This window comes from Clarias gariepinus, chromosome 11, assembly GCF_024256425.1.
Source record: "Clarias gariepinus isolate MV-2021 ecotype Netherlands chromosome 11, CGAR_prim_01v2, whole genome shotgun sequence".
Classification (NCBI taxonomy): domain Eukaryota; kingdom Metazoa; phylum Chordata; class Actinopteri; order Siluriformes; family Clariidae; genus Clarias; species Clarias gariepinus.
The window spans coordinates 7,115,524-7,132,173 of record NC_071110.1 but is presented as its reverse complement, the minus strand read 5'-3'; the positions used below and the strand labels follow the sequence as shown (position 1 = coordinate 7,132,173).

The window sequence follows — 16,650 nt, the reverse complement described above, 5'->3', positions numbered from 1 at the left end:
AAATATCATGTGTCTCTAATGGTATGTTTTTGAGAATTTAATTAGTGCACATTCCCAAACACCAGCCATTGCATGCCGTCCCAATCCCAAGCCCAGGTAAAAAAAAAAAAAAAATGGCAGGGTTGCATCAGGAAGGGCATCTGGTGTAAAGCCTGTGCCAAATTGTGTGCGGATCGGATCGTTCCCTGTGGTGACCCCTGGACAGAAGTAGCAGAAAGATGAACGAACATGCAATAAAAGAATAACTAAAATCTTCTGTATCTTCTTTTTTAAATGTAAAACACACATGGAGAGAAGAGGATGAGAAAGCTGTAGGAATTTGTCGAACCAAACTGCGAACGTCTCCTGAATTTTAATAAGCCTTGCTTATTCCTTTCAAACAGAGACTTTTAAATGTCTTATTATTGTAATTAAGTATTTCAGCAATCAGGTATTGCTTTAAAAAACACTCTTTAGGAGCGAACAGTAAGAGCTCTTGTACACCTTTTTGGATTCATACTGCAGCTGTACTGAAACCCAATTGAATATTCCCCAAACATATTCCATTTGGGCTTTGGGTTAAAGAAGGCAGTAAAATGCCAAATGGTGCTCTAAGCTTGTCTCTCATGTTAATGCGTGTACGATATCAGAACAGCATGTTCTCATTTACCGCCTATAATTTGCCGAACTGACTCATATGTCCTCTGCCCTGGGCTGAAAGTTGTTTTAAATTCTTGCCGCTACCCCAACTTTCATATTGCTCTCGACATTCAAAATTCAAAAAAGTTTCGGTATTCAAGTATTTAATATATCTTTGACATTGTGTATAGCAAAAACCTTTGTTTTAATAGTTATGGTGCATATGAAAATCGACAAAACTTTTTAAATCCTCATGACTTGTTTTGTTTCCCAGGACAATAAATGAAACACAGCAAACTTTCCCAGGCGCTGTCTTTAGGAAGTAAAGAAGTACGCACATGCACAGTCACGTACTGTAGAGTTTACAGAGAATCCCAGTTCATCAGCTCAGACATGGCTTGTCAGGAATGTCACGAACCATAACGACTTATTCTGCTACACATGGGAGATTTCACAAGGAAGGTCTTCCTGCCAAAAGCCACAGCACTCGATACCAGTCAGCTGCATCCCGCTGGCAACATCAACGATCATGTTAACTAGCGGTAATGAAAGATCAGACAACATTCAGATGCAATTTAGTCAAACCGGACTTTGACAGCAGTGTTGTTTAAGAGGGTATCAGATGTGTTTCCTTGCTGAAAGTGTTTTGAATGTGGGTTTTGGCAGGGAGTTGCTCTTCTTTCTTTCCAGTAATGTGTACCGCCGCTGAATCTTTCCGACCGTTCTGGCCTACGGTCACCCATGCCTGTGCCGGATATGTCAGGCAGACATGGGGATGACATCATGGGGACGATGTTTGCCCACAAATTACTTATATACACTAAACACCATTTACTTACAGAATGAAATGCATACAATTGGATTATGTATAGATTTATAACTGGTATAAAAAAATGTCATATAACAGGGATTTTCTGTATTATCGATTTTATTATTATCATATTATCTTTCTTTTTTAAAGGGATTTTGAAGGGAACTGCATTCAGAGGCTGAACTACTCCACCCTGCTGTCCTGTAATGAGCTCACTGTGCTGTAAGTAAAAAAGAGAAAAGGAAGGATAGAGAAAATATTAATGTAGAGATGTAAAAGGGGAGCACAGCTTGCTATGAGATAGACAAACAGAGAAAGAGAGACTCGGAAAAACAGATGGAAATGGAAATATATGAAGAGACAGACAGGAGAATCAAAGGAAGAGACAGATGCTCTAATGCTATTGAATAATTTGAAATTGTATTATCTAAATAGGATGGTGCAGCCTATTTATTTAAATTGATTATTTAAACAAGTGAATTTATATAACAAAAATAAACTATTTGGATTGATAATTTACAATAATAATATTAATATTAATAATAATCAAAACAACAACAAATGGAAGAATTTCTTCGGATTGATAATTTATACAACAAATTATTGTATGTAACAAAAAATAGGAAACTATTTGCATTGATGATTATAGAGTAAAAAAAAGTAATAATATAGAGTAATAATAATAATAATAATAATAAAAGTAGCAAATTATTTGGAGAGATAATTCATATATGACAAATGTATTTATATGATAAAAAACAATTTGGATATAAGATTTACAAATAAATAAAATAAATAAATTATTATTATTATTATTATTATTATTATTATTAATAATAATAATAATAATAATAATAATAATAATAATAATAAAAGTATGACATTATTTGGATTGATGATTCATCCAATGAATATAACAAAAGGAAACTATTTGGATCAATAATTCACAAAAAATAATAAGAAGAAGGTTAGTAAAAGTAGCAAATTAACTCGATTGATAATTTATATATAAAATGTATTTATATAATAAAAATAGGAAACTATTTGGATCGATAATTATAGAGTAAAAAAAAAATAATATAGAGTAATAATAATAATAATAATAATAAAAGTAGCAAATTGTTTGGAGAGATAATTTATATATGACAAATGTATTTATATGATAAAAATGGGAAACAATTTGGATATATGATTTACAAATAAATAAAATAGATATATTATTATTATTATTATTATTATTATTATTAATAATAATAATAATAATAATAATAAAAGTATGACATTATTTAGATTTATGATTCATCCAATGAATATAACAAAAGGAAACTATTTGGATCAATAATTCACATAAAATAATAATAAGAAGGTTAGTAAAAGTAGCAAATTACTTTTTTTTACTTTTTAATTTATATATAAAAATGTATTTATATAATAAAAATAGGAAACTATTTGGATCAATAATTTATAAATAAATAAATAAATGTAATTGATTCATTAATAATAATAATAATAATAATAATAATAATAATAACAAAAGTAAGACATTATTTGGATTGATAATTCCTATAACAAATTTATTCATATAACAAATTAATTCATATAACAAAGATAAGAAATTCCATTATCCAAATAGGATGGTGTAGCAAATAATTTGGACTGATAATTCATTTAACAAATGGTCTATATTTATTTAAAATGAAAGCCTGTGTCATGCTTTGTTAGTGTTGTTGTTGTTGTTGTTGTTGTTTATTTTGCCTATATTACCTGGGGCAGCATTAAAGCGTGTCTCAACATATCCCTCATTTGGGCACGGAATTGCTTTTTCGACCTTTAATTAAGGCAGGAGTCCTGGGGTAATGAAGAAGCATCGAGTGTAAACACACAGGTCCAGGTTTCGTGTGCATTCTCAGGCTGTTCCCATCAACACCACTGAAGCGAGCCTTAATCGTTTTTCATCATCAAAGCCTATTCAGGACATGCTGTTTCATAAACAATAGAAAACTAAAGAAAAAGTAAGGGTGTAAGTGAGTGAGTGAGTAATTAAGATGGTTAGTTTTTATTCATACCATCGGAGTGCTATCGGCTTTATACATCATAACATTTTTTTACAACTGAAATGGAGTGATCTCTCAATAAGGGATGATCAAGTCACAGTTCTTCCCTCTGCTCTTCTTCCTAGATCACTGCGAGCAAATCACATCAAGAGGCTTCCTGAAAACACTTTTCATTCTCTTCATGTGCTGGGAGAGCTGTGAGTGTGACCTCAGTGGATACTGTATGCCGACTTCACTCAGTGTTAGATCTTATGTGATCCCCACATGTCTGTGTGATTCCACAGGGACCTTTCCAGTAACCAACTCAAAGAGCTGCCATTGAACCTCTTCAAGGGACTTCATTCTTTACAGATACTGTAAGTTAACTTTTGGAACAAAGTGAATAGCTAAATTAAAGGTTTATAAATACAGTACGTGCAGTTCATGGGTTTTAGAATATTTATGCTAGTTAGGGAATATTTTATATAGTGGGAGTACAATTAGGAAAGATTTACTTATAAAGATTTCATTGCTTAATGAATGACTTCCATTAATGGTTACAGATAGCAGTTTTTATGTGTTTAACACTTTCTGACTACTTTATGTATGTAAATTAGATACGGTTAAGGCAGTCTGTTTTGTTTTATAGTGGCACTCCTCATTTTGTTTGACTGTTTAGACTTTTTTTTAAAACTGTCCCTGTTATTAGGGAACTAATCAGACCAGAAAGGGTAAAATAAAATAAATAAATAAATAAATAAATAAATAAATAAAGATGGCATGGGGTAAGCACTGTGACCTCACTCTTTCAGGGTCAAGGGTTCGATTCCCAGGAGTATGCATGTTCTGCATGTGCCGGGTGGGTTTTTCCAGGTACTTTAGTTTCCATCCACAGTCCTTAAAGATTAGGCTTATTGGTGTTCCTAAATTGCCCATAGTGTGTGTCTGTGTCTGAGATGTCTCTGGCGTCCTGTCCAGAGTGTACCCCGCTTTGTGCTCAAAGTTTTTTGGGATAGGCTCCAGGCCCCCCATGATCCTGTACAGGATAAGTATCAGTATAGAAGATTAAATAATGAGTAAATAAATAAATAAAACACAAAGGTTTGTAAAAACACTCCCATTTCTAAACTAATTCTCTAGCCCTGGAGCTAGTCTCTGATCTGATGAGCTGTCAAAATAATTTATAAACCTCATCAGAGCATTGTCATGATATCAAACAGAAGCGGTTTATGTTTAGGAATCTACAGCATTTATCAGCTCTGTTACAATAGTTTATCAAGTACTTACCTAATAATACATCACTTCATTTTTAAATAATAAAACAAGGCTGGTCCAAAGCTAGCATTTTAAGTCACAAAGTTTTGTCTTATAAGTGCTCTAAGTTTAAACCTTTACTGTATCTATAGGATTGAAATTGAAGTGCCGTATTATTATTAAAGCTAATTATACTCGATAAACAGTGTGTGTTGTATCTTTGAAGAACCATTAGTTTTATATACTTTGGGGATCCAATTATGTACAGTACCATATCTTGTTTCCTTTATTTTCTATTAGATTTTGTATCGTCATCCACTGTGTATAATGTTGTTTTTACTGTAGGAATCTTTCCCAAAACCCACTGAGCCACATCCATCTGAACCAGTTCGATCATCTCACACAACTCCAATCCCTGTGAGTTTACCAGCTATACTAATATGATATTAATCTCTATAGTTTACTTTATGCTTTTATAATACACTTCAATTCTAAATTTAATTGATCAAAATTGCTTTTAGTTTTTTAACTTGGTAAAAAAAAATTGCCAAATTAGCAACGATGGTAAACATTTAACTCCCAAAATATAAATTAATGAAATTCCATACTGGCCATAGCAGCAATTCAGTAGATTGACAGTAGCATGTTTAATATTAAGGTAAAATTACGCTTCTGGTAAAAATATTAACTAGGACTTAAAAGTTATTAGGTAGAAATTAGGTTGTTGAAAAAAATTACTTTAAAATTAAAACTAATTTGACAATAAATTGAAAAAAAAAAAGATACTCCTTTGAAATGCACCGATAAACCATAATACTTAATCCACAAATATTAAAACGTTTTAATTAACATTAATTATCAACTATATACAGTATGCCTCATATATGAATTTAATTCGTTTCGGAGACAAGTTCTTCATATTGCGAAACGCACTTTCCCATAGGTAATAATATAAATTCAGATAATCTGTTCCAGCCACCAAAAAATATTACCAATATTACCATTTTTCAACACTATAATAATATTATAATCAAAATAAACTATAATTAAAAAATATAATAAATTGCAAGTTTCAGTTCTTAAAGTGTAAGAACTGCTGAGGCGCTGCTGTACCAGTAAACTGGTGAGAGGGCACACAAGGTTCACTCACTGGGATATGATCTTGGTGCCTTGTGATCCTACACAGGATAAAAGGTAATAATGTATAATGAATGGATGGATGGATGGATGGATAACTAATTAACTAATTAAAATATGAACGTTAATGTGAAATAAAAGCATAGCATTTTTTACCCTATTTAATGACAGACTTCTGTATGACCTTAGTTGATCATTCAATCAACCAGTGTAGAAATTCATCAGTGTCATGTTTCAAAGTTTATGAAAAGGCAGAATAGGTGTTATTTAGTTCTTTTTAAAAGGTTGATATATTTTTTTGTTGTAAGAGGGAAAGGCTAGCATTGTGCCCCAGTGTTTGTGTGTGTACCGTTTCAGCCCAAGGGCTGTAACCTCATAAAAGAAAAACAAATTAAACGGAGAGCCAGAGTCTGTGCCAATTCAACCTAAAATGAACTGAAGCTCAGAACTGCTGAGACTCTGTAAGAGATCTATAAGAGCTACTGACACTCTATTGACTTCTACAGGGGCTTGGAAGGAGTGAAGATCCCAGACATCCAAACCCGCATGTTTCAGTCAATGAAGAATCTCTCCTACATGTAGGTCACTGATTATCATTACATAACAAATCATCCACCGATGGAAAACACCATTTAGACACGTATTAATACTTCGTTGTCCTGACATTAGTGCATTTACATCTATAACAGAGAATTGTATTAAAATCATGTTGCTTGTGTGCACTAATAATACAAAACTGTTTTTGTTACCATTGACTAGATACTTTAAGAAGTTCCAGTACTGCTCCTACGCTCCTCACGTTCGGAAATGCAAGCCCAACTCGGATGGCCTTTCATCTTTTGAAGACCTTTTAGCAAGTGTAGTCCTCCGTGTGTCCGTCTGGGTCATGGCCTTCCTTACCTGCTTTGGGAACCTCTTCGTTATTGGCATGCGCACTCTCATCCGGGCAGAGAACAATCTGCATGCCATCTGCATCAAGGTTTTATGTTGTGAGTATCAGAGGACTACAAATACAAATTGTTCTGGGTCAAGGATGGTGGAAAAATGGGGAAAATACTATTTTATTACAAAAAGTTTAGCACAAAAATCAATTACAAATTTGTGAAAATACCCAAAGTTATAAATGATATAACCTTCTTTCATAGTATTGATGAACTTGATTGATGAATTAATTCTTAAGAAAATGAATGAGAGCATTATTTGAAATTAAAAAAAAAAAGAAAGAGGTAAATGTAAGACCATCATTTGTTTGGTTACATATTAGGTCTAGAATTGGAGTCTTATATTAAGGTATTTTGACCCACTGAGCGGTTTTGCAAATCACATATATCGCAGATGAAAATAGAAAAACAAATCCGACAAAAAAAAACCCAACCTTTTACTTCCACTTCCAAACTGAAACAGTAAAAACAGTATAATTTCTTTTTGGACTGTTTCAAAATATAATTTAGTTGTTTTTTTTCCCCTTCATTCCCTTCTGCACAAAGTCAATACTCACTTACCAGAGGCAGATCGTGTTTCTTGGACATTCCAGTGGGCTTCAGAAAGAGTTTGCCTAAAAGCATAAATAGAATAGGATCTTTGTAAAGGATAATGTTTGCCTTAAATTAACAGCTTAAGTAAAAAAAATGTAATTGCAATGTAGATATTAAAACCCACTTACATTTGGTACATTTACTGGACTTGTCATTGGTTAAGCACCTCCTTGGTTTCACAAACCACAGTTATCTAATTAACTACATTTATCTAAGAAAACAGTATCCCTCCATGTACAAACTATTGTGCATGTGGTGCTTATAGTATTTTATAGCTTATACGAAGCTCATTATGCTATTGCTATGTGTTACAATTAAATTTGCAACTTGCTGGAACTTCCCCACTTCTTAAAAAAATAAAAAATAAATTAGTTGAAGAAAATACAGAGCATGTTATCTGCAACAGAAGAGTACATATTTCTGCTAAAAAATTCTATTAGAATATTGCATACTTATAAGTTTTAATATAATATTACATACAGTATACAGTAGTGTTTAGTTAGTTAGTTAGGTAGTTAGTTAGTTAGTTAGAGATGATTTTGCCCATAAAATTACTGTTATTACTGTTCACTGCTTTTTTAAATATTTTAAGAATTAATATGTAGTTTATCTTGAACTTAAAGAAGTGAAACTGATGTATTCTACATTTATTAAACATTAACTAAAAGTTTTTTTTTGTTTAATTTTAATGACTATAGATTACAGCTCATAAAACCCATCATTGCTCTATAGCAGTTATTTGCATGTGCCTAATTTTTCTTACATTCAATAATTATGGTTTACAGTTCAGAAAAAATACATGTAAAATAATAATAATACATTCAGTGTTTTAAAGTATCACCTAAAATCGATTTACATTACAGAAAAGTTTCGTTTTTTCATTTTTGCACTTAATAATTGGTCAGGATCGCATAACACTGGGTTCTTAGTCCTGAATAGGTTGCCAATCCATCAAAAGGCACACACATACATACTATGGGCAAATCGGGAATGCCAATTAGCTTAAAGTCTTTGGGCTGCGGGAAGAAACCTGAGTACCTGAAGGAAACCCACCATGCACAGGTAGCTCATGCAAACAAACTCCATGCACACAGACCTAGAGGTGGGAATTAAACCTAGAACCTGGAGATGCAAGCGACAGTGCTAACGACTAAGCCACCGTGCCACCCACGCAGTAATAGTAATTTATTCAAATGTAAAATATTCTAATATTTTAAGATACTGGATTTTCATGAGCTATTAGCCAAACTCATTGAAATGCAAAAAAAAAAGAAATGATATTTTATTTTTTTAGGTAATGAAAATAGAATATTTAAGAGTTTCACTTTTCCAATTGAATTACCAAACAAAATTTACATTTTAAGATATTAATTTTTTCAAGATGCACTATGTGTGTGTGTGTGTGTGTGTGTGCGTGTGCGCGTGCGCGCATGCATGCCTATGCTTCATGGACCCCTTATGCTTTTTTACTCTTCTTGTCCTTTTCTTTTAAAGCCTGTCTCTGATACTACAGGTGAAAATCAACAAAATCCGTCTACCTGCACTCTTATTTATCCTCAACTATTACGATCCTCTACTTTTATGACGCCAGTTATTTATGAATACATTTCCTGGAGGGTGCTGTTTTCAAGTGGTCCCAGGAATACATTGGCGTCTCCGGTGGCTTGTTTATGGCTTTGAAAATGTTCCCCCTAATACTCAGTAACATTGGTTATTTAGCAGTGCATCTGGTGCAATAAAATAATTGCCTCACTTTCTGCCATCCCTTAAAAGAGGACAGGAAAACCGAAAACTGAAAGAGACCTAAAATTCCCTTAGACACTCCATCAATCTTTTATGATACTTTCTCTATCTCTTTTTCAACCCATCTATCTCAATAACTTATGATGCCTCTATAGGTAATATACTACAGATTTACCATTCGGTCACATTGAGTTCTCGTCTCTTAACAGAAATTCTGTAATCTTGTGTCATCTTGTCAGTTCTCCTGATCCTCTTTTAGACCTTCATCACATTATGTCCTATTTCCTTATAGTTCTCCTTATTTTCTTGGGAAATAGGTGTCAATACTTTCAAGCTTTTGCCACCATTACCTATAGCATCCTTTTTATTTTTTGTCAGTAGGGTAGGGAAGGGTTCTGAAATGTTGGATCACATAAAGGACGGATAATTCATGTATGATAAGGTCCAACTGTCTTCATCAGTCTACTATGTAGGAGTTGAGATGCTATATCAAAAGCTTATTTCACAACATTAACAATTTATGGTGTTTATGAGAACGCTGAAGTATGTCCCGTTAAATTGATTGCTTCTCCACGAGGAGAACATTGTGTTCTGTTGTGAATTGCCTAAAAGAGAGATGCCTCTTTAGATATCAGTTACGGAGTAAATATTTTGCAGTGCCACAGGACAATGCATGGCTCGAGAGGACAAAATAATCGACGGCATTCATTATGCCGCTCCGGCAACACTTCATCACCACCACACCGCTGCATGATTACTAACATCGATGGCTTTTCAAGTTAGAAATAAACATGATGCTAGATGTTTTAGGGAAATAATTAATGACAGGCTGGTATTGTGGATACCAACGCAAAGCGAGAATTGGTATTCATCTCCAATAATAGTATGCCACAAAGGCGGCGCAGTGGCTTGATAGTTAGCACTGTCGCCTTGCACCTCCAGGGTCTGGGTTTGATTCCCACCTCTATGTGCATAGGGTTTGCATGTTTAACCTGTGCCTGAAAGGTTTCCTCCCACAGTCTAAAGACATGCAGATAAGGCTAATTGGCATTCTCAAATTGCCTGTAGTGTTTATGTGTGTGCCCTGTGATGGATTGGCACCCTGTCCAGGGTGTACCCCGTCTCATTCCCTAAGTCTTCTGGGATAGGCTCAAGGCCCTGTGACTGTATATAGGATTAAGTGGTGTTTTATTCCTTATATGCCAAAAAAGTTAGAATTTTTTTTAATTTTAGCATTAAACAACACCTTAGACTTTCCATACATCTCTTTCTTGAAGGTACTAAGACAAAAAGAAAAAGAAAATAGCACTTTTCCCATGGCATGAAATGTCCTTACATGTATTTTTATGAAGCCCTGACATTGATGACTCATTCCATAAATGCTAAGCAAATGTCTCCTTGCAGACAAAAAAAAAATAAAATAAAATATATATATATATATATATATATATATATATATATATATAATTTTTTTTTATTATTTATTTGTTTATTGGTATCATTAGTTTTAGATTATGTGACATCTATATAAGGCACTGTAAATTATTTGTTACATAATAGATAATAATTTATTAGAACAAAATGGGTAAATACTTTATATACTTTATGCCCTATTTACACCAATCTGTTTTATTTTGTAGTTCCTATTTATGGGTTTTCTTTTTTTTACATCTTATATCTTTATGCAATCTTGCTTTCATTTCCTCTTACCACGACCCCCTGCTTTAGGTGCTGATTGCCTGATGGGCATCTACCTTTTTTTTGTCGGCATCTTCGATGTAAAGTTCCGTGGAGAGTACAACAAGAACGCCCACGTGTGGATGGAAAGCCTTGAATGTCGCACCATCGGCTTTCTGGCTATGCTGTCCTCCGAGGTGTCGGTCATGCTCCTCACCTACCTGACCATGGAGAAGTTTCTGGTCATTGTTTTCCCACTGAGTCACCTAAGGCCAGGAAAAAATCAGACATTCAGTATTTTAGCTGTGATCTGGCTCATAGGAATCTCGATTGCCGCAGTGCCGCTGCTGAATGAGGAGCTCTTCGGGAACTACTACGGCCGGAACGGCGTCTGCTTCCCTCTGCACTCTGAACGTGTGGAGAAACCCACGGCGAAGGGATATTCCACTGGCATATTTCTGGGTGAGTGCAGAGAACATGAAAAGCCTCTGAAATGCAACTCAGTAATTCTATTCAATCTAAGGTGTGTATTTCTCTTCTCTGCTGTGCGGTGTGTAGGACTCAACCTGGTAGCCTTCCTCATCATCGTCATCTCCTACTCCAGCATGTTTTACTCCATCTACAAGACAGGCATTAACGCCACAGAGCTGCGCAGCCGGCTGCACAAGGACGTGGCTGTCGCCAACCGCTTCTTTTTCATTGTGTTCTCTGATGCCCTCTGCTGGATCCCCATTTTCCTGGTCAAAATTCTCTCTCTGCTCGAGGTGGAGATTCCAGGTACAGTATATAGAGGAAACATTCAGAATTTCCCTCAAAGATGACTGTATGCATTCACATATTAGGATTAAACACAAAATGATGGTGTTCATACTTAATCAATTTGAAATGGAACCAATAACCATCTTGATTTCTTAAATCTAAGAATTCTGTGCTCTCTCTAGGCTTTTATTTGTAACTGTCCTGTATAGTAAAATAAGGTATAGTATAACCATTATAATGAAATTAATCTACAAATACCCCAAAGGTTTCAACCTGTAATATACTCTCATGAACCGTCTAAGTCTATAATCATTGGGAGCCTTTTAAAACTGAAGAATTCACCAAACTGTGATGTACTACATTCTCCTACACATGATTAGTAATTTACTGTGATACTCAAGTTCAGACAGACGTTCTAAATTAATGTTTTTGTTTAGTGATTTATTTTCTGTTGGTTCATGGTGGCTTAGTGGTTAGCACTGTCTCCTTGCACCTCCTACATTAAGTCTGTGTGCATGGAGCATGGTTTACATGTTCTCCCCGTGCTTGGTGGGTTTTCTCCAGTTTCCCCTCACAGTTCCAAGACATGCAGATCAGGCTAATTGGCTTTTTATTTTCATTTGAATCAGTGGTCACCATTAGTCTCCACAGCTTCTGGTTGGACTACAGAGGTTCCTAGATTGACGGATGGATTTCAACTGTCGATTTCCTTGACAGTTCAACTTCACCAAGTGTTGACTGGATTTCAGATCACAGTAATTTTTTTTCCTGGCCACATTTTAACTCTCATACTTCCACATTTTTAAATGTGTTGGACAGTTCCTAACCCAAAGTTGTTGTGATGTATTCTTGGCTTGATGCTGGTCAACGACTTGACCCTTCTATAATGGTGATTTTTTTTTTTTTTTTTGGCCAGGCAGTGATGTTGTAAAGTATGTTATTTTATCCGAATAGAAATTTTAGATAGAACTTTGACATGGCGGCATGGTGGTGTAGTGGTTAGCACTGTCGCCTTTCACCTCCGGGGTCCGGGTTTGATTCCCATCTCTGTGTGCATGGAGTTTGCATGTTCTCCCTGTGCTTGGTGAGTTTCCTTCCCCAATCCAAAGACATACAATTATGTCTTTTAATTTGTGTTCCCAAATTGCCCGTAGTGTGTGTGTGCCCTGCATTGGATTGGCACCCTGTGCAGGGTATACTTAACCCCGCTTTGTGCCCCAAGTCTTCTGTAATAGGCTCTAGGCCCCCTGCAACCCTGTATACAATATACAGCGGTATAGAAGATGAGTGAGTAAGAAATTTGTAATATTTATTCCGAAAGTGTCTCTTTAATTCCTCTGCACACACAAAAATGTCCTGCTAGCCATCAGTTTGTGGGACATCCACTTCTATTCTTTTGACTGTTCACGGTTTTCTCCATTTCTTTTCAAGGGACCATTACATCCTGGGTGGTTATCTTCATTCTGCCAATCAACAGTGCCTTGAACCCCATCCTGTATACCCTGACTACGAGCTTCTTCCGAGAGCAGGTGGAGTTGATGCTGTGCCAGTGGCAAAGACACTCCACTCTAAGGAAAGAACGAAAGAGTTTATCCAGCTCGGTCATCGACATTGAAAACTCACGAAGGCCATACTGCGCACGTGACATCGTGCCACGGAACTCCATTTTAACCTTTCATGGCAATTTCAGATGAACCTTTATTCTGTGAGTTTATAAACTGGTGGAAAACAAGTCTGGTTCCCCGAATGATGCTTGGATATGGGCTGTTACTGTGCCTTGGCTTGGATCTGCTTTTCATAGATCTTTATGCTGATCCAAGATATGAAAGCTAGTGTTGAACACGTATAGGCAAAACCCAAGGCAACCGCAGCACGAGCACAGCGTGGGACTTGTACAGACTGCAACTTTACTAGACATGATATTCATGTACACAAAATATGTTTTACAGAGATTCAAATACCATTTTATGGAACAATGCTAGTTACCACGCAACTAGCACTTTACTCAGTAATTAAATATAAGCTAAGCTTTTTTTTTTTTTCAATACCTCAAACAAGTTTACCATAAGCATAAGCATTTCTTGGTCATTAGAAAAGGCTATCATGAAAAATGTAGATTTATTGAAATTTTCATAAAGCTGACAGAGTCACATTTACATGTGATTTAACTGACAATTGATATTATGTCATCACTTCATGCTCATTTATATGCTCGTTACTTTAACACATTATTATGAGTTTTTTCATTAACAGTTTTAACATATTACCTTGGCATATTATCAAGAAATAATGAGTTATTCAGTTAAATTAACACCATAGCACTTTTCAACGACTGGTATTTCAGGGCTTTTAACTAACGCTTTTAAGTAATCAAAGCGTAATTCTAACAAAATAAATATAGATGCAAGATTATTTTGGTTGTTAGTCTTTCAGCTGCTCGCTTCAAGGGGTTTTTACAGCGGAACGTATTCACGAATCTTCTTAAGCCTAAAAGTTTTTAAACAATCCTAATGATGAAATTCTTAGAATTCTGACATTTTCTTAGAATTTCCCCTTAATTTTAGGACTAAATCTTAGTAACGATAAAAATCTTTTACAAAACATCTTTCTTTCTAAGGTAAAAAGTGTTAAGAGGCTTAAGAGTTTCTATACCTGAGGACAAAATGGCGAAAAGAAGAAATATTCTCCAAACACTAAACGTAAAAGTAAACACTGCTCTTCTGTCCGATTTGTTTTTCTTTTTCTTTCACTTCTTTCCATCTCTCTTGGATTATTGGCAAGAGTGCAACTTAAACATACTGTTCTGCAATCATATAATTGGTGAAAGCTGAGCCATTTTGCTCCCATCAATCTGAAATGGATTACAAGTAATAAAATTAGTATAATAAATAAATGTAAGAACTTAAATATAGTAACTACTGTGTGGAAATTGGTTGCTTCAAAAGTATACACATTTTTTATCATTTGGTTGTTTTAATTATCTTTAAGATATTTAGCCTTTAACAGAAACTTTGCATAAAGTAGCTTGCATTCATGATTCTTTATATACACGGATTTTACTGTCTATTCTATTTTCATATACTTTATTTTCACAAAGAGCGCATTTTAAGACCTTTACAGATGTTTTATCAACCAATCCAGTCCTTGAATTGCCGCATCATCAACGGGGTCACCCACACCTCCTCACTAAGATAAAGGGTTTTATACTTTCCTTATGGTTGCTCTGAGAAGTTTTGTAAATCACTTTTAGTCTAGAACTCCCAGCTAGGACTTTTTAAGCTAAGATAGAAGCTCTCTGAGTGAGTTCTAAGAAGCTTTGTGAATACGGGCCGAGATCCGCACACAACTTGCCAGAGGTTTTAAGCTGGATACCCTTCCTCCCTTTATTTGGGCTAAGGAGCCATACTGCATCCAGTGACCAGGGTTGTGGCCATTGGGTGGGAATCGAACCTGGGTCTTCTGCATGGCAAGATTATTATCGCGCAAAAATGTCAATTCGGCCCCGATTATGTCCACCTTGGCTTTTCATATTCTAGCCCTTCTTTTTTTTAATCCATCAATTTCCATATATGGTCATTGATTCCTGTTTTTATTACCTTGTTGCCAAGGTAGTCCATTCCTTTCACCCGCTGCTTGTTAGAATGGTCTAGTTTGTCTGTTTAAAACCTCTGGCTTTCCTGTTGAGTTTCTGAAGCTCTGCATGTGCAAATCTCTGTTACTAAGCAGTGCACATTTTCAAGTCCCTAGTTTTTTGGTCTTGATGACACAGAACCAGAGGTTTGTAGCGAAGCCATGAGGCATGATGGCTGGTGCTATATGGGTTACCCTGCTGTTATGTTGCTAAACTGGGTTGGGTTCCTGTCTGATGTACTCGATTAATTCCAATAAATGTGCTTTTAGTGTGTATCTCTGTCCCGTGTCCTGCAATGATCCTGTCCTCAACCGCATGACAAAGATATTTGCTTAGATATGCTTAGATATTTTTGTTGTATTCAGTGATATTTATGAATCTAAAAACTTGCAGTCAAACATGCCCACAATCTGTGAAAAGTATAATGCATTTCAGAAATCTTTCTTTTTTTTAAACCTCTTTATAATTTCTTTAATGTAGCTTTGTAATATCAAACCCTTTTTTAAAGTTGTATGTTTACTTGCTGCGTATTTATACATTTAACATGTTAATATAATTATGTTGTCCTGCAACTGTAATGGAATAAGCTGCAGATACCCCCCCCCCACCCCCACCCCCCAAGTTTTCATTGCTATAAGAGTTAAAAACATACAAAGCAAATAAAAAACATGTTTTTAATTACTGTGATTTTTTACCCAAAGCCATTCAATGCATTACCATGTAGAGTTCCATATTATTACCAAACAGCAATGTTTGGAACAATTAACGGTTTACTTTGTTTCTACACAGTGTGATTAGATAAATGCCAAACACAATCAGTGTTGACTTTCTGTTTCTGAATGAGTCTGTTTCAGTATAGCTGTATTCGTAATGGTTTTGAAGCTACAATGAGACCCCAGGCATCCAGATAGAAGGTATTGTCAGTACTCTGGAGCCATGATCGGACTGCTAGCTTTATGTCTGAAACGCTGGCCACTTCTGGAACTCTTTTCATGGCCTAAACAAACCAGGCTTTTTTTTTTTTTCCTTCAATTAAAGGATTGGGTTATTAAAGGAGTTCCTGAGAGGCCAGTGTTTCAGGCTCATGGCTCTGACGCTTTCTACTGTATCTTGTTGGTATCCAAGCACAAGGATAAGTGCATTAGTGTAGCAGGCGGTTATATAGAGATATACAGGTAATTTTTACTTTCATAACTGGTTCTGTTATTCTGCACAATCAAAATTCCCGGTTTGACTTGAACACTCCTTGTTTTAACACTGGACGTAGGGTATAATTCCTAAGTCAGGCATACGGTATCTCCATTTCACCCTGTAAGTTTAAAAAGTAAAAAAAAAAAAGACTACTTTCATGATTTAGCCTCAGATCTGCTAAAACCTGGCCATAGTGGAGCTGAATCATTTTAGCTTCTACTAAGTTTCATCACAGTGTATGTCAGGAACAACCCTCTGTCC

At 35.3% G+C, this 16,650-nt stretch overlaps 1 protein-coding gene across 2 annotated transcripts in view; it reads left to right on the top strand.

Moving 5' to 3' along the window:
* rxfp2b (relaxin family peptide receptor 2b) overlaps nt 1–15,821 on the top strand; it is a 43,286-nt gene extending 27,465 nt beyond the window's left edge. For both annotated transcript variants that reach the window (XM_053507821.1, XM_053507820.1), the window contains exons 10-18: nt 1,580–1,651; nt 3,609–3,680; nt 3,768–3,839; nt 5,062–5,133; nt 6,360–6,431; nt 6,613–6,842; nt 10,860–11,270; nt 11,367–11,585; nt 12,999–15,821. In XM_053507821.1, coding sequence (XP_053363796.1) covers nt 1,580–1,651; nt 3,609–3,680; nt 3,768–3,839; nt 5,062–5,133; nt 6,360–6,431; nt 6,613–6,842; nt 10,860–11,270; nt 11,367–11,585; nt 12,999–13,261 — 1,483 coding nt within the window. In that variant the 3' untranslated portion in view covers nt 13,262–15,821. The remainder of the gene's footprint in view (nt 1–1,579; nt 1,652–3,608; nt 3,681–3,767; nt 3,840–5,061; nt 5,134–6,359; nt 6,432–6,612; nt 6,843–10,859; nt 11,271–11,366; nt 11,586–12,998) is intronic.
* The last annotated feature ends 829 nt before the right edge of the window (nt 15,822–16,650 follow it).